Source organism: Anomaloglossus baeobatrachus, chromosome 5, assembly GCF_048569485.1.
Source record: "Anomaloglossus baeobatrachus isolate aAnoBae1 chromosome 5, aAnoBae1.hap1, whole genome shotgun sequence".
Lineage (NCBI taxonomy): Eukaryota > Metazoa > Chordata > Amphibia > Anura > Aromobatidae > Anomaloglossus > Anomaloglossus baeobatrachus.
Genome location: NC_134357.1, coordinates 248,847,291 through 248,866,428, shown reverse-complemented (window position 1 = coordinate 248,866,428; position 19,138 = coordinate 248,847,291). Strand labels below are relative to the sequence as shown.

At 50.0% G+C, this 19,138-nt stretch overlaps 1 protein-coding gene across 1 annotated transcript; it reads right to left on the bottom strand.

Annotated features, from left to right (window-relative positions):
* Positions 1-3,078: 3,078 nt before the first annotated feature.
* On the bottom strand, positions 3,079-18,104 carry LOC142311161 (uncharacterized). The gene is given in 6 exon segments (XM_075349337.1): positions 3,079-3,635; positions 3,637-5,053; positions 7,289-7,370; positions 7,487-7,609; positions 9,504-9,631; positions 18,040-18,104. Coding segments are annotated over 5 exon segments (1,845 nt in total). The 5' UTR covers positions 9,582-9,631; positions 18,040-18,104; the 3' UTR covers positions 3,079-3,490.
* Positions 18,105-19,138: the final 1,034 nt, after the last annotated feature.

Genomic DNA, 19,138 nt, shown 5'->3' with positions numbered 1-19,138 from the left:
AGCATTCATGGCGTAGGATGAAAATACCGACGCCTGAGAAGTCAAGGACGCAACTTGCGGAGCAGAGGTACGTGTGACCGCATTAATCTCAGACAGACAAGCTGAGATAGCTTGGAGTGCCCACACGGCTGCGAAGGCCGGGGCAAAAGACGCACCTGTGGCTTCATAGATGGATTTCATCAGGAGCTCTATCTGCCTGTCAGTGGCATCCTTGAGCGATGAACCATCTGCCACTGAAACTACGGATCTAGCCGCCAATCTAGAGACTGGCGGATCCACCTTGGGACATTGAGCCCAACCCTTAACTACGTCAGAGGGGAAGGGGTAACGTGTGTCATTAAGGCGCTTATTAAAGCGCTTGTCCGGAAATGCTCTGTGCTTCTGGACAGCCTCTCTGAAGTTAGAGTGATCGAAAAACGCACTCCGTGTACGTTTGGGAAACCTAAACTGGTGCTTTTCCTGCTGCGAATCCGACTCCTCTATAAGTGGAGTTGGGGGAGAGAGATCTAGCACCTGGTTGATGGACGCTATAAGGTCATTTACTATGGCGTCCCCTTCAGGTGTATCAAGATTGAGAGCAACTTCAGGTTCAGAGCCCTGAGCTGCGACGTCCGCTTCATCCTCCAGAGAGTCATCAAGCTGAGACCCCGAACAGCGTGATGAAGTCGGGGAAGATTCCCAGCGAGCCCGCTTAGCCGGTCTGGGACTGCGGTCCGTGCGACATAGGGGCCACCCCAGGAGCACGCTGCGGCGCAGCCCGAGAGGGCCCTGGGGGCGATGATCCTACAGTGCCTGGGGCCTGTGTAAGGACCGGTCTGGACTGCAAGGCTTCTAGTATCTTAGCCGACCATCTGTCCATAGACTGAGCCATGGATTGTGAAAGCGACTCAGAGAGTTTCTCAGCCAAAACTGCAAACTCTGTCCCTGTCACCTGTATAGGAGCAGCTGGCGGTTCTACCTGAGCCGAGGGTCCCACCAGTGCCCGAGGCTCCGGCTGAGCGAGTGCAACAGGGGCCGAGCATTGCTCACAGTGAGGGTAGGTGGAACCTGCAGGTAACATAGCCGCACAAGAGGTACAGGTTGCAAAATAACCCTGTGTCTTGGCACCCTTGCTCCTTGTGAACGACATGCTGTTGTGTCCTAGGAGAGTGATCACTGAGGGTATATAGCCAGCAAAAACAATGCGGCCGAACAGAGAAAATGTATACAGATATATCTATAAATATATACACTTCGGCACCACAGGGGGACCAGCACCGGAGACCGGTGTGGCTTACCGACCGCCCAAGCGGTTGTGTGACCACCAGATTCCCTGCCTTGGGCCTCCCAGAGCTGCAGAGCTCGTTTCTGAAATCCTCCACCGGCAGAATGATGTAAAAATGGCTGCCGGAGCTCTCAGGGGAGGAGGGGGCCGTGGGCGACGACTAATAAAGTGCGGGAATCTGGTGCCCCACAGTGATCAGTGAGGGGGGAGGAGGACACCTAAAGTATGCTCCAGCCCTCACTGTCGACGTCAAGTCGACCGTCCCGCCCTTACCCCTGACTGGCAGGCCCGGGGGCGGGAGTTATGGTACTAGGCCGCAGAAGCCGGGGACTAAATTTAATACCGCGGCCGACAAACAGGCCCGGTCGGCGCGGTAGTCCCGGCCGTCATAAAAATACAGCAGCCGCTGCGGTGTCAGTGACACGAGCGCTCCATACACCGTCCCCAAGGGGACACAGAGTACCTTCTGGATGCAGGGCCTGTCCCTGATGATATTAAGTCTCCTGTCTGGCAGATTCCCACAGGGGCTGCGGAGGGAGCCCGGTCCCAGTGCCTGGATGACCGGATAGGATCCCACTTCTCCCAGAGCCTCTAAGGGATGGGGAAGGAAAACGGCATGTGGCTCCAGCCTCTGTACCCGCAATGGGTACCTCAACCTTAACAGCACCGCCGACTTAGTGGGGTGAGAAGGGAGCATGCCGGGGGCCCTGGGGCCCTCTTTTCTTCCATCCGATATAATCAGCAGCTGCTGCTGACTAAAATGTGGAGCTTGCGTGAATGTGTGCCTCCTTCAACACAAAGCACAAAACTGAGGAGCCCGTGATGCACGGGAGGGTGTATAGGCAGAGGGGAGGGGTTACACTTTTTAAAGTGTAATACTTTGTGTGGCCTCCGGAGGCAGAAGCTATACACCCAATTGTCTGGGTCTCCCAATAGAGCGACAAAGAAACAGATTTTATTCAGATCTGACTGTTTTTAATCAAGCATTAAGCACTTTGTTCCTATTTGGGGGTTAGTTTATCGTGATTGATACCCTTTTTGTTTGGGTTTATTTTGGTCTGTTGGGCTGACAAAATACCCAGTAGATATCATGACTATTAATTCACAGAAACATATCACACATTGGTTTTTAAGTGTTCAGGTAAGTAACCATTAAGGAAAAAAAAAATGTCCCCACATTTTGGACATTTATGTTTATTCCCCAGTATGTTTTTGGTAAACGCAATAAACCTTGAATGATCTAAAAAAAGATTAAATCAAACTGAGAACAGGATAATACTTTGCTTTTTGTAGGTCTTTTCTTATGTAGTAGAAAGGTATGAGCAAGAGGTAATTTTCTATCCTTTGAAGAAGAGGAGAGCTTTTCAATGGGATGAGCTCCCTGATGTAAGTGTACACAGGTAACACTTTCTCCTTGGTGGATACCTTGCTCCTCTCCTAAACAAGTCCTGTAATCTGTAGAAAGAGCAGATAATTCTTTGGATCATGTGAGTAAAGCTGGTGTCACACACAACGACAACGACGTCGCTGCTACGTCACCATTTTCTGTGACGTTGCAGCGACGTCCCGTCGCTGTCGCTGTGTGTGACATCCAGCAACGACCTGGCCCCTGCTGTGAGGTCGCCGGTCGTTGCTGAATGTCCAGCTTCATTTTTTGGTCGTCACTCTCCCGCTGTGACACACACATCGCTGTGTGTGACAGCAAGAGAGCGACGAAATGAAGCGAGCAGGAGCCGGCACTGGCAGCTGCGGTAAGCTGTAACCAGCGTAAACATCGGGTAACCAAGGGAAGACCTTTCCCTGGTTACCCGATGTTTACGCTGGTTACCAGCCTCCGCTCTTGCTGCCAGTGCCGGCTCCTGCACTGCGCACATGTGGCTGCAGTACACAGCGGGTAATTAACCCGATGTGTACTGTAGCAAGGAGAGCAAGGAGCCAGCGCTAAGCAGTGCGCGCGGCTCCCTGCTCTCTGAACTGTGACATGTAGCTGCAGCACACATCGGGTTAATTAACCCGATTTGTACTGTAGGAGAGCAAGGAGCCAGCGCTAAGCGCGGCTCCCTGCCCTCTGAACATGTAGCACAGCGACGTTATGATCGCTGCTTCTGCTGTGTTTGACAGCTAAGCAGCGATCATAACAGCGACTTACAAGGTCGCTGTTACGTCACCGAAAACGGTGACGTAACAGCGACGTCGTTGTCGCTGTCGTTTAGTGTGAACCCAGCTTTACTTCTCTGTTCTGAGACTTCTTTGTTGACCTTGAGGAAGGCATTGTGAAGTGATGTTTTCAGTGGTCTGATCATTAAAGTGTTCTCCAAAGTGTGCTTTGTAATGAAACGTCAAGGAAGAAACTATCTGGATAGGATTTTTAAGTCTTGTGAACGCTTTCATGGCGTTCCAGACGTGCCCTATTGTGAAAACACTTCCCACACTCAAGACACCTAAATGGTTGTTGTCCAGTGTGATGTCTCTGATGGACGACAAGTCCGGAGCGATCTCGGAAACATTTGCTGCAGTCATTACATGAATATGGCTTTTCTCCAGTATGTATCCTTTGATGTATCACAAGGCCAGTACGGTCAGTAAATCGTTTGTCACATTCAGAACATGAGAATGGTTTCTCTCCTGTATGGATTCTTTGATGTCTGACTAGATGGGAACGACTTGGGAAACTTTTACCACATTCAAAGCATGGAAATGGTCTCTTTCGTTTTTGCGAAGAACATCCTTCATTTTTAGAAAGCACACCACACTTTTCCCCCGTGTGAATTCTACTGTGGTTACTAAGATACCCTCTTTTTGTGAAACCTTTACCACACACAGGGCATACATACATTTTCTCTTGCTTGTGAATTTTTTGATGTTCAGAAAGAACTTTAGCGCTATTAAAATTAATTCCACATTCGGAGCATAAAAGTGAAGCTTGATATTTCTGAGTAAGTCGAGGGTCCGTACCCATAGATAATGATTGTTTATGAATCGCTTCATGGGCAATGACATTTGCATGACTGGCAAATTGTTTACCACATTCTGGACAGGCATACGGTTTTTCTCTCGTGTGAACTCTATGATGTGTCACAAGTGCGGATTTTTTAGAAAACCATTCTCCACATTCTGAGCATGTGAATGTTTTGTGGTTTTGGTGACACACTATGTGCAAATTAAGTTGTGTAGTATTGCTGAATGCCTTTAAACAATAAGAACACTGGAATGTCTTTTCTTCATTTAAGGTTATCTCGGATAAACCCCGTGAGTATTGTTTTTCACTAGCTTCTTGGTTAGAGTCTATAAATTTAGAAGTTTTTGCTACGTGTGTAATGTAGTCTGAGTCTTTGTTAGCAGGAGATACACAGTCTACTTCATCTAGATAGGCAACTGTAAAAGTTTCCACATCAGTGGAATTTTCATCACATGAACTTAATTCTTCTTTTATATGAAGTAACGGGAGATCTTTCTGGGAATCTTGAACAAATGTTGGTTTCTCCAGTGATGTTGTTTGGTTAGAACTATCCGCTTTCAAAAACACATTGCTGTCAGATTGTGCTTCATTACAAGAGTTTGACTGCTCTGTTGACTGGGAAATAGGAGGGGTAACACCATACTTTTCGTCTAGTATGACTTTTTTTTCATCACAGAAGACAAATGACAAATGTGCGTCTAAAAGGCTACTCTTTTTGTCTTCAGACTGAGAAGCCTGGAAGTTGGTAGACTCTTCTGGAACACCATTAGGTTTTTGTGTTAGAACATCAATATGGTTTTCTTCTGCGACCTTTTGACTTTCAATAGGATCTAGTAAAGAGAGATGAACAATTGTTACTCAAGCAAAATGTGATCAAGGCTTAAACTATGTAGTGGATATTTACTCCTTTCTAATACTTGTGGGTCTTTCTGCAGCATTTGAAACTATGGATCACCAGCTCCTCTTTATTATGCTCCGCTCAATCAGTTTCAAGTACACTGCTCTCTTGGTTTTCCTCCTACCACTCTAAATTTCCTTTCACTAACTGCCAGCTATTCTTCTCCCCCCCAGTCAGAATTTCCTCAGGATTTATTTCTAGGTCCCCTACAATTGTCTCTATACCTTATACTAGGAGTCGGGAACCTTTTTGGCTAAGAGAGCCATGAACGCCACATTTTAAAAATGTAATTCCGTTAGAGCCATACTCACCAGGGGGGAGCGGCGGTGGTGGAGCGGCCCATAAGGTCCCAGTAGGCAGGGTAGTCGATGCTGTGGGCACGGCGGAGGTGATGTCGCAGCTCAAGAGGGTCAGCGATACCGCTGCAGGCTTGTCAAGTGTCTCGGCAGCAGGCACCATTGATCTGCCGTCGGGCTGCTTTGAATCTCCCGCAGTTGGCGAGATCAACTTCAAGAAAATGGCTGCTGCGCGTGCCCAGATTAACGCGATGGACTTCAAGAAAATGGCCACGGAGTCCTATCTGCGCATGCGCCGCCTCCTTGACATTTTCTTGAAGTCGATCTGGTCAACTGCATGAGATTCAAAGCAGTCCATCGGCGCGACTCCCCACGAGCCCGCAGTATCGCCGACCCTGTGCCAAGACTGCTGCCCCGGTAAGCCATATGCAGTTTGTAAAATGCACCCCCATTTTTCCCCAAGTTTTGGGGGGAAAAAGTGCGCATAAAAAAAAAGTACTTTCCAATTTGTATTAAAGATTTGAGAGTTAGATGCAGCTATCAAAAGAGCCACATCTGGCTTGTGAGCCGTAGTTTCCCGACCCCTGCATATTCTTTTTCAGCTCTCTCTATATGCTGATGACACCCAATTATAGCACAAAAACCGTAGGGGGAAAAAAGCGCACAAGACCATCAAGTGATACCCTTTTTGATATAGGTAAAGTAAAAAGGAGCTCTCCGGAGCAGGTTGTTTGCAGGCTCAACTCCTAAGAACGCCTATAAATATTATCTACTGCTGCCTTGTGGCTGAGGGTTGAACTCCTCCGGGGTAGTTGACCAATTTGGATGATAATACAACATTAAAGCTGTGCGGCTATGTTGGGTAATTCTTAGGACCAAGATGTGTTGAACAGCCTTTATTTCTACAACCGCCTTTCAAACACTGGACTAGCATCTTTTTCAAGTGAAAAATTGGTGCACTGTGCAATTTTTACATGAAAAAGATGCTAGTATACCATTGAAAGCATCGTGGAAATAAAATCTATTAAATTCATGCTAGTCTTAAGAATTCTTAACTACAGAACCACAGCCCACAATTGTGCTATCGTCCAAAGTGAACACCTAATATATACACATCTTCTCCAGACATTACCGTTGCATTACTAAACTACACCAATCGTGGTTTGCTGTCTCTGTCCTTGTGTTTCCTCGGTATGCTAATCTACCTAAACCTAACATTGCCATTTCCGTGGATGACTCCACCATAACTTGCCGTCTTGGGGTTACATCAGACTCCGATCTTTCCTTCACTTCCTATATTCAATCACTCATGTCACGTGCACCTCTAAAACATCACAATAATTCGACTTTTCCATATTTATGACTCTTTCGGTCACTCTTCATTCTCGTTTGGACTACTGCAACTCTCCATTAAATCGGCCTCCCTTTTACTATCTAATCTATTCTGAGTGCAAAAGCGCTACATCTCCTCACTCATCTCAGTCTATAAACCCAAACCGTGCTCTCTGTTCCGCTTACAACCCAAGACTGATATCCTCTAACCCAAACCACCCACTCCTGTTTCCAAGACTCCTCTGAAGGCACACCAGTGGTCTGGAATGCTCTATCCCAGATAATTGTGTTAATTCCCAGTCTCCACAGTTTCATGCGTTCTTTAAAAAAATTTATGAGGCAATAGGCCAGATTAAACAAATTAAATGTGAAACTGTTCCCTCTTCACCTCTTCTAAACTTTCTTCAGAACTCTGGTCCTTTGCTTCACCTATTTAGATGCCCTGCAGGCATTCAGTAGCACTATGTGGCTGTACTTGTACACATTGGCTGGTGGCAAGTTCATGCAGTATTGTAGCCACTGATTAGCTGTAAACTTACCCAGAGCCATAGGAGACTGGTCATTCTTCTTCAAAACAGGATTGTACCAATCCTTGTGCTCTTCTATATACTCCCACTCCTCCTTGGAGAAATAGACAGTGAAGTCATCATATCTTATAGGAACCCGACACACACTGAGAAATAATCAAAGCTTGGGTATATGGTAATTCAGATCTCAGTATTTCCAGCAGCGCTCACCTCTACATTCAGCACCTGAATGATCTTGTTAGCCAGTTCTTGGATCTTCTTATAATTCCTTTCCTCATGTACCAGTGATTGAGTTCTCGCCCATTCACCACACTTTTTCACCATAACAGTATCCTACATGGTCATTTAAGTCATGGTCATTGCAATATAGAGATTCTAATCACTCATTACAGATAATCAGCTTTCTTCGCCAATCGTATAGTCACATTTGCTTTCTAGACCCTAAAAGGTATTCTCATATTTAGATACATAAGTGCAAATTGAAGTACTATATCCTGAAATCATATTACCTGTTATTGCCAAACCTTTCTGCAACTATTATACTACCTTTCCAGAATGAGCATTTGGTGAACTTTTGATAGTGTTTTCCGTGTCAAAAACACTATCTTAGGCTATGTGCGCACGCTGCATCTTTGTGGTGACCACAAAGCTGCATGTTCTTGGCCCCACAAAACGCTACATCTGAAGCTCACAGTGAGCGCCATAGCACATGACTGCCCGCCGTGAGCTCCACACAGAGACTGAAGTGAGCTGCACAATCAGCGGTGACGTCACTCAGTTTATTTGTGGTCACGGGTGGAGGACTCCAGCTGTGGCTAATCTGAGTGACGTCACCACTGATCGCGCACCTAACTTCAGTTGCAGCATGGAGCTCACAGCGGGCAGTCATGTGCTATGGCACTCCCTGTGAGCTTCAGATGTAGCAGTGATGGAAGCATTATGAGACCTCGTGTGAATTACGTCGGCCCTGTAGGGTGTTTTGGGGGTTAATAAAGTGGTGAAAGAGTGTGCTTTTTAGCCTTTGATTTTTTTGGTGTTTGTTTTCTTTCACTTACAGGTTGGTTGCCAAGGGGGTGTCTCAGACGCCTGCCATTATGAATCCTGGAATTAGTGGCTGCTGTGGGCTGCCATTAATTCCCTCATTACCCCGATTACCACTGCACCAGGGCAAATCAGGAAGAACCAGGTAAAGTAAAGTGACTGCCACATATAATGGATGTGGCAATTCCAGGCGGCTGCTGGCTGATATTTTTTGGCTGGCGGGCACCAATAACCATGGGTATCCCCCGCCTGAGAATACCAGCCCCCAGCTATTGGGATTTATCTGTGCTGGCATCATAATATGGGGGATCCTTCACCATTTATTTTACTGTACGATATCGACCCACCAGCGTCTGTGATTGGAAGCCTCAGACCCGCTGTCACTCACGCTGTGTGCTTGTCTCACTGCAACCAATCAGACCCCTGTGGGTGGGGAAAGCAGTGAATAAGTATAAGCCTAATGAGCGGCCCGGGAAGAAGAATGAGAGGCAGTGGGAGCAGTGTGACAGCTGCGCCGGTAAGTATGAAGTGCTTGCCCCTACCCCTTTGCGCCGGATTCCAGACTGCATAGACTTTATATGGGGACCGACATCTGGCCAGACACCAGGGATCAATCTCCCGCTGACCCCAAGTCAACGAGGATTGATCTGCCAGTCCTCTGTAACGCAGGGACAAAACGCAAAAAGAATTGACATGCTGCATCTTTGTGGTCACCACAAAGATGCAGTAAAAAAAAAAAAAAAAAAGAAAAAAACCCCCAAAAAACTGCAACGTCCACATAGCAAAAATTAAATTTCATAGACTTTGCTGGAGAAGGAAATGCATGCAGTTTTGTTATCAAAACTGCACCCGAAAAATGCGGCAAAAAAACACAGCGTGCGCACAAGGCCTTACAATTCTATCAAAGAGGATAGGATTTATAGAAATCTCCTGCCCTCTGTCCTTTTTTATGCTGTGGTGCTCAAATTCAAGGAAAACAATCAAGTGTGTGCATGATATTTCTGAAATCTCACAGCTTTTGCTGGTACTATAAAAGGCAGATTTTAATTTGCATAAAAAAAAACTGCAGCAAAAAAAAACAAAAAAACAAAAAGGTGCATATGTTACTCTTCTATGCTCATTTAATCAATTAAAGCTGGTCCGGCACTAAGTACTGATGTTACCGTGATATTTCGTGAGCCCTCACCTCTCCGCTCAGCACACACAGGATCTCCAGGGTGAGATTGAATATCTCCATTAGCGGACTTCTAGTCTTGTCCATCATTGTGGAGAGATGTGATGCCTGCAGAGCATGTTGAAGCAATGTCCAGGATTCTGTAATGGATTAAATAGAGGAATTTTTATTCATATATGACCCTTTCATAAATATTACAGGAAGGGTTTTAGGTACTTCGTGATACCATGCAAGTAATTCTGATATCTTCATAATTTTTACATAAATTACACTCCCTGACAGGAGTCCTGTCGCTTATCCATGTTCTGTAAAAAAACAACAAAAAAAAAAAAAACAACTTATAATCTGACTTTAAATTCATCCATTGGTTTTATAAATTACTCTTTTGAAAGCTGAAACCCTCCCAAATTTAGTTTAGGTTATGAAAATAAAGTTGATGCAAAGCTGAAATATTGCTCCTTTAATGAACACAGAAAGGTCAGATTTTGGCAAGACAAAAGTTTTGTCGCCTTGTCATATAATGCACCCAATCCTAGTTTACATCCTCACTAAATGATCGGTTAATTAGTGGGTGTGTATAAAAAGAAACCCAGCACCCCAGACCTTCACTTGAACTGCAACTTGACCTCTGACAACATGCCAAAAATCCACCCTGCGACCAAAGCCTTGATTATCAAGAGGCTGAAGACCAGATCCACTGCAGAGGTGGCTGGCACCTTTAATCACTCAGGTGATTTGCTGTCACAGGTGGAGGACTCCAGCTGAGACCGTGGCTAACCTGAGTGACGTAACCGCTGAGCGTGCGGCTCTCTTCACAGAGGGCAGTCCTGTTCTATGGCACTCACTGTGAGCTTCAGATATGTAGCAGTGCTGGAAGCGTCGTGGGACCTCGTGTGGATTACGTCGGATCTGGAGGGTTGTGTTGGAGTTAATAAAGTGGTGAAAGGGTGGCTTTTATTGTCTTATTCCAAATAAAGCATTATTTCAGGTTTTGTGTTCATTTCATTTCGCTTATAGATTAGTGATGGGGGTGTCTCGGGTAGATGCCTGCCATTACTAATCTAGGACTTAGTGGCAGCTATGGGCTGCCATTAACTCCTGGTTACCCCGATTGCCACCGCATCAGGGGAATCAGGATGAGCCGGGTAAAGTCCCGGGACTGTCACATCTCATGGATGCGGCAATTCTGCGTGGCTGCTGGCTGATATTTTTAGGCTGGGGAACTCCTAATAAGGTGGGTCTCCCCAGCCTGAGAATACCAGCCCTCAGCTGTAAGGCTTTATCTTGGCTGGGTATCAAAATTGGGAGGGGGGGACTGCATGCTGTGTTTTTTTAATTTATTTATTGCACTGTATGATAGACCTGCCTACCGGTGGCTGTGATTAGTTCCAGTCAGACAGCTGTTACTCAGCATGGGGGGGGGCACATCTGGTGGGGGAAGCAGTGCATATTCAATGAAGGTAATGAGTGGCTCGGGAAGTGAATGACCGGCCGCAGGAGCAGCGTGACAACTGCGCCGGTGATTCAGTAAGTATGAAGTGCTTGCTCCTACCCCTTTGCGCCAGATTCTGGTCCTCATTGACTTTATGGGAACCGGCATCTAGCAAGATACCAGGGATCAATCCCCCAATGACCTTGAGTCAGCGGGGGATTGATCTGCCAGTCCTCTGAAACGCAGGAAAAAGAAGCAAAAAGAATTGATCTGTTGCATCTTCAAGAAAGCAGCCAAGATGTAGCCAAAAATAGATGCCCAGTGTAGACCGCAAAATAGAAATCTCAGACTTTGCTGGGAGAAGGAAATGCATGAATTTAGGTGCATCTTTGTGAGGTCAAAAATGCACCAAAAACAGTTAAAGATGCACTGTGTGAACATAGCCTAAAAATGTAATTTTTTTACAGAAAAAAAAAATAAAAAAAAAAAAATCACTTTATAGCTTTTATTTTGTTCACTATAAAAATAATATTTAGCACCTCAAATCTGCAGTCATGAAGTTACTACTACTGCACATTAGTGCTGTAGTCAATCCCTGGGTTCAGGTGTCTTCAGCTAACTTTATAAGCATCATCAATTAGCTCCGTGATTGATTGGCTGCAGTGGTCACATGCACTGCATTTGTGACATTACTACTGCAACATGTCAGTCGATGGAGCATTATTTTCCCAGACTAGTCAGCCCTCTTCCCATGTTATCACACCACTTTGGGCTTGATAACTTGATTTCCACAAGCTGACGTCAATGCAGCTTCTGGAAATCTTGCACATGCGGCTCATTTCTGCAGCGTTCGTGCGCTTCAAAAGCCGGGTGGACACATCTCAGATTCGGTAGGTGCAATGTGCAAGATCAGAAGTTTAGAATAATGTACATGTCTTCTGAACTTCTGGTCATGCGCATTGCACCTAATGAAGCCGGAAGTGTACACCCTGCTTCTGAGGCACACTAACACCGCGGAAATAAGATGTCTAGGAGCTGGCAGTGACGCCTGCTTATGGAAATCATGTTCTATTGCGCACAGGACCACAATAACATGGAAAGAGGGCATACTAGTCTGGGCCCCATCAACTAGTCAGCACCCTAATTAGTATAGAGACAGTGAGGTTTATAAGATTTGTTTTAAAAAACAGTCATCTTAAGTGAATAATGTTATACAATGTTTTAAAAATGTAACGTTTCAATCATACTTCATAAAAAAAAAAAAAAAAAAAGACTGTGCCAGAAAACTACAATTAAAATATATCTTTAAATGCAGTGAAAAAAATCCCTCTAGAATTGCTGTTTGGTCATGGACCTGAACCCAAAATAAAATGCAATAAAAGTCTATCCGAGACTCGTAAATACTACAAAACGGCTATTGATCAAAAAATGCAAGATCAGCGCACAGAGAAGCACAGGCGCAGATGTTTTATCTTTACAACATACATATATTATACATATACACAGGGCTGTATTTTGCCTTCGTGCTGCCCTAGGCACTTTAAGTGGTCGCGCCCCTTATTGACAACGTAAAACTGAGTTTTCGCACACGACATCTGTTTAAGGCAGATCTACTCTGTAAAACACTTGAAAAAGTATCAATGAGAAACGAAGGGCACTAACCCCCCCCCAATGAGGATCACCACAAGCATATCAAAACATAGCATGAGCATAAAATATTCCCACCACACCGTCCCCACTTATATACTGTGACTGTCACACTGCCCCTAATAAACTGCACACTGCCCTCCCTTATAAATTATACCCACCACACCTTCCTCAATTATGAAATATGATCTGCACATTGACCTCACATCATGCTGCCCCCTCCTCACAGTGTCCCATGCATGCTGCCCCCCTCCTCAGTGTCCCATGAATGCTGCCCCCTCCTCACAATGTCTCATGCATGCTGCCCCCTCCTCACAATGTCTCATGCATGCTGCCCCCCTCCTCACAATGTCTCATGCATGCTGCCCCTCCTCACAATGTCCCATGCATGCTGCCCCCTCCTCACAATGTCTCATGCATGCTGCCCCCCTCCTCACAATGTCTCATGCATGCTGCCCCTCCTCACAATGTCCCATGCATGCTGCCCCCTCCTCACAATGTCTCATGCATGCTGCCCCCCTCCTCACAATGTCTCATGCATGCTGCCCCTCCTCACAATGTCCCATGCATGCTGCCCCCTCCTCCCAATGTCCCATGCATGCTGCCCCCTCCTCACAATGTCCCATGCATGCTGCCCCCTCCTCACAATGTCCCATGCATGCTGCCCCCTCCTCACAGTGTCCCATGCATGCTGCCCCTTCCTCACAGTGTCCCATGCATGCTGCCCCCTCCTCACAATGTCCCATGCATGCTGCCCCCTCCTCACAATGTCCCATGCATGCTGCCCCCTCCTCACAATGTCCCATGCATGCTGCCCCCTCCTCACAGTGTCCCATGCATGCTGCTCCCTCCTCACAGTGTCCCATGCATGCTTCCCCCTCCTCACAATGTCCCACGCATGTTGCCCCTCCTCCCAATGTCCCATGCATGCTGCTCCCTCCTCACAGTTTCCCATGCATGCTGCCCCCTCCTCACAATGTCCCATGCGTGCTGCCCCCTCCTCACAATGTCCCATGCGTGCTGCCCCCTCCTCACAATGTCCCATGCATGCTTCCCCCTCCTCACAATGTGCCATGCATGCTGCCCCCTCCTCACAATGTCCCATGCATGCTTCCCCCTCCTCACAATGTGCCATGCATGCTGCCCCCTCCTCACAATGTCCCATGCATGCTGCCCCCTCCTCACAGTGCCCCATGCATGCTGCCCCCTCCTCACAGTGTCACATGCATGCTTCCCCCTCCTCACAGTGTCACATGCATGCTGCCCCCTCCTCACAGTGTCCCATGCATGCTGCCCCCTCCTCACAGTTTCCCATGGATGCTGTTCCCTCCTCACAATGTTCCATGCATGCTGCCCCTCTCCATGAGCTCCTAATGCTGCCTTCCTCTTTTCCATAATGACACCTCCATGCTGCCCCATTCATCATACTAAGACCACCACACTAACGCTTATGCTGAGACACCCCCCCCCCCACACACACACACTACCCCACTCTTGATATTTACTCCCCTACATTGCTCCACTCCATACTGAGCCCACACATGCTGCCCCTTCTCCATAATGAGCTCCCAATGCTGCCCCCCTCTCATTCTGAGTCCTTACACTCCCCCCCATCGATTTTGTCATTGCACTATCCCTCAACCCTTGTCCTCTGTCTCTAGGATTGGCCCCTCTCTCCCATTCCCCCAGCAGCAGCCGCTCTCCCCCACCTTCACCAGCAGCCTCTCCCCCAGCATCAGTCTCTCTCCCCCCAGCCCCCCCAGCATCAACCTCTCTCCCCCCAGCATCAGCCTCTCTCCCCCCAGCCCCCCCAGCATCAACCTCTCTCCCCCCAGCGTCCCCCAGCTTTCAGCCTCTCTCCCCCAGCCTCCCCCAGCTTCAGCCTCTCTCCCCAGCATCAGCCTCTCTCCCCCAGCTTCCCCCAGCATCAGCCTCTCTGCCCCCAGCATCAGCCTCTCTGCCCCCAGCATCAGCCTCTCTGCCCCCAGCATCAGCCTCTCTTCTCCCAGCCTCCCCCAGCATCAGCCTCACTCCTCCCAGCCTCCCCCAGCATCAGCCCCCCCAGCATCAGCCTCACTCCTCCCAGCCTCCCCCAGCATCAGCCCCCCCAGCATCAGCCTCCCCCCTCACAGCCTCTCCCAGCATCAGCCTCTCTCCTCCCAGCCTCCCCCAGCATCAGCCTCTCTCCTCCCAGCCTCAGCCTCCCCCTCCCAGCCTCCCCCAGCATCAGCCTCCCCCAGCATCAGCCTCTCTCCTCCCAGCCTCCCCCAGCATCAGCCTCCCCCAGCATCAGCCTCTCTTCTCCCAGCCTCCCCCAGCATCAGCCTCTCTCCTCCCAGCCTCCCCCAGCATCAGCCTCCCCCTCCCAGCCTCCCTCAGCATCAGCCTCTCTGCTCCCAGCCTCCCTCAGCATCAGCCTCCCTCCTCCCAGCCTCCCCCAGCAAAAGCCTCCCCCTGCCTAGCCTCCCCCAGCATCAGCCTCTCTCCTCCCAGCCTCCCCCAGCATCAGCCTCCCTCAGCATCAGCCTCTCTCCTCCGAGCCTCCCGCAGCATCAGCCTCTCCCAGCATCAGCTTCCCTCAACATCAGCCTCTTTCCTCCCAGCCTCCCCAGCATCAGCCTCCCTCAGCATCAGCCTCCCTCCTCCCAGCCTCCCCCAGCATCAGCCTCTCTCCTCCCAGCCTCCCCCAGCATCAGCCTCCCTCCTCCCAGCCTCCCCCCAGCAGCAGCCTCCCCCCTCCCAGCATCCCCCAGCAAAAGCCTCCCCCCTCCTAGCCTCCCCCAGCATCAGCCTCCCTCAGCATCAGCCTCTCTCCTCCGAGCCTCCCGCAGCATCAGCCTCTCCCAGCATCAGCTTCCCTCAACATCAGCCTCTTTCCTCCCAGCCTCCCCCAGCATCAGCCTCACTCCTCCCAGCCTCCCCCAGCATCAGCCTCCCCCCTCCCAGCCTCCCCCCTCCCAGCATCAGCCTCCCCCAGCATCAGCCTCTCTCCTCCCAGCCTCCCCCAGCATCAGCCTCTCTTCTCCCAGCCTCCCCCAGCATCAGCCTCTCTCCTCCCAGCCTCCCCCAGCATCAGCCTCTCTCCTCCCAGCCTCCCCCAGCATCAGCCTCCCCCAGCATCAGCCTCTCTCCTCCCAGCCTCCCCCAGCATCAGCCTCCCCCAGCATCAGCATCTCTTCTCCTAGCCTCCCCCAGCATCAGCCTCTCTCCTCCCAGCCTCCCCCAGCATCAGCCTCCCCCAGCATCAGCCTCTCTCCTCCCAGCCTTCCCCAGCATCAGCCTCCCTCAGCATCAGCCTCGCTCCTGCCAGCCTCCCCCAGCATCAGCCTCCCCCCTCCCAGCCTCCCCCAGCAAAAGCCTCCCCCCTCCTAGCCTCCCCCAGCATCAGCCTCTCTCCTCCCAGCCTCCCCCAGCATCAGCCTCCCTCAGCATTAGCCTCTCTCCTCCGAGCCTCCCGCAGCATCAGCCTCTCCCAGCATCAGCCTCCCTCAGCATCAGCCTCTCTCCTCCCAGCCTCCCCCAGCATCAGCCTCCCTCAGCATCAGCCTCCCCCCTCCCAGCCTCCCCCAGCATCAGCCTCTCTCCTCCCAGCCTCCCCAGCATCAGCCTCTCTCCTCCGAGCCTCCCGCAGCATAAGCCTCTCCCAGCATCAGCCTCCCTCAGCATCAGCCTCTTTCCTCCCAGCCTCACCCAGCATCAGCCTCTCTCCTCCCAGCCTCCTCCCTCCCAGCCTCCCTCAGCATCAGCCTCCCTCCTCCCAGCCTCCCCCAGCACCAGCCTCTCTCCTCCCAGCCTCCCCCAGCATCAGCCTCTCTCCTCCCAGCCTCCCCCAGCATCAGCCTCCCTCAGCATCAGCCTCTCTCCTCCGAGCCTCCCGCAGCATCAGCCTCTCCCAGCATCAGCTTCCCTCAGCATCAGCCTCTTTCCTCCCAGCCTCCCCCAGCATCAGCCTCCCTCAGCATCAGCCTCCCTCCTCCCAGCATCAGCCTCCCTCCTCCCAGCCTCCCCCAGCACCAGCCTCTCTCCTCCCAGCCTCCCCCAGCATCAGCCTCTCTCCTCCCAGCCTCCCCCAGCATCAGCCTCTCTCCTCCCAGCCTCCCCCAGCATCAGCCTCTCTCCTCCCAGCCTCCCCCAGCATCAGCCTCTCTCCTCCCAAACTCTCCCAGCGTCAGGCTCCCCCCATCCCAGCCTTCCACAACATCAGCCTCCCCCCTCCCAGCCTCCCCCAGCATCAGACTCTCTCCTCCCAGCCTCCCCCAGTATCAGCTTCTCTTCCCCCAAGTCTCCCCCAGTATCAGCCTCTCTCCTCCCACCCCATACGCAGATCTCCAGTCTGCATTAGAGACACCCCCACACTCCTTATGAATCTTCAGCTCTGCGAGCATTTACCTACTCCAGGGCCCGCCGTCATCTTCCTGGCTCACGTGAGTATCCTCTTCTGACACCGGCTTCCATCGCGGCGTCCTGCTGTGAGCTCTGCATGTGAAATCCACACAGCATTGGACGCAGCACAGAGGAAGGAGCTGATTGGCGCGCCTGTGACCCCGGAAGTGCAGGCGCCGGCAGTTCCGGGGTCAATCAGCTCTGTGCCCGGCCGCCGCAGTTTGTCTGTATTCGCGTCTTACTTGACGTGGATACAAATAAATAAAGGTGCGCCTCTCCCCCCTCCCCCCTCCGAAAGTACAGCGGATTTAATGAATGTGTAAAAAAAAAAAAATTTTTTTTTTTTACTGCTAGAAGGTGCCGCCCCCTGCATCCTGCCGCCCTAGGCACGGGACCACGGGTGCCTAATGGTAAATACGGCCCTGCATATACACACACATATCTCTCTCTCTCTCCTTTAACAAATGGCATTGATGCAATGCGGTGGCAAGACGCCATGGACTGCACCGTGCTATTTGGGGGTGTATTCAGAAATCTGCTCCCCCCCATAGATTTCTATGGGAAACCAGCACAGAGCCAACAGCTTTGCAGACGAAGTAGAACGAGTACGTTATGGGGCCGCACCGCACTGCATGCTGCTCTCGGTGTGTCAGGGATTCTGAGGTCAGACATCCACATCAGCAGCAGACTATTCCAGGGGAAATGTGCTGGAAAACTGCGGCTAATGATACGAGCTGTAGGAAGGGGCTGTGGCAGAACCAAGGACAATTGGGGACAAAGACCATAACGTGCTGGGATTCAGGCTAACCACCCCAGAGCGGTCACAGACACGGACATGCGCACAACAGGCCAGCAATATGTGACGCTGTAGACGTTTTCCAATGTCACGTGACCAAGATAAGTGAAGCGAAAGCAACAGCATGGCTGACTACTGTAAAAACAAAAGTGACTGTAACATCACGTGACTTTGCTCACTTGATACAAGCAGCTGCATGTAATAGCTAACGGCAGTGTGCCTTGTGTCTGCAGCCCCCATATAAGTGCTACATAGTGACAGCCGGCATGAGCAGGGAGCGCTGCACTGACCTGCTCCAGGAATGTCATCAACCGGAACTACACGTGACCTGACACCACATATGAAGAGAAGCCAGAAGGGGCGGAGCCTACGCACGTCGTGTTGTGCGGCTCAGGCCTCTTTCCCGTTGCTATTTTGTGATTGGCTGAGGTGTGACGTACGTGTTGCGTGCGTGTAGAATAGGGTGTATCTGTGAAGGTCTCCTTCCAGCAGCTCCATTGTACAGAGCGGGCTAGAATGAGTCCCTGCAGGGAGGGTATAATGAGGAGGCCATGACACCACGGGAGGAGTGTGTTCTTCCCTAGGACCACGTTATACATATCTACCAGCTTTATAATTGGGATGGTTTCATGGCTTTTTAGTTTTTATTTAGGGAATTGTTCAAGTTTTCAATGGAACAAACATCAAAAGTCATTTTTTTTCTACACTGTTATATTATTATGTATTTCTATAGGGTAAAATTATTTCCATAATAAAGGTGTTGTGCACTACTTCTACAACCCCTTCTCATTCCCTATATGCGCCCCCATAAAAAAAATAAGCCTATACTTCTCTCCAGTGCAGCCCCGGATCCGGTGGTGTGGAGCTTGCATTCCCGGGGCTCACAAGACGTTATGTTATTGTTATGACACGCTAGTACCGCAATCAATCAGCGTCACCTTCCTACTCCCTGCAATCAATCAGCGTCACCTTCCTACTCCCTGCAATCAATCAGCGTCACCTTCCTACTCCCTGCAATCAATCAGCGTCGCCTTCCTACTCCCTGCAATCAATCAGCGTAGCCTTCCTCCTCCCCGCAATCAATCAGCGTCACCTTCCTCCTCCCTGCAATCAATCAGCGTCACCTTCCTCCTCCCTGCAATCAATCAGCGTCACCTTCCTCCTCCCCGCAATCAATCAGCATCACCTTCCTCCTCCCTGCAATCAATCAGCGTCACCTTCCTACTCCCCGCAATCAATCAGCGTCACCTTCCTACTCCCTGCAATCAATCAGCGTCGCCTTCCTCCTCCCCGTAATCAATCAGCGTCGCCTTCCTCCTCCCCGCAATCAATCAGCGTCGCCTTCCTCCTCCCCGCAATCAGTGTCAGTCCTTCTCCCCGCAATCAGTC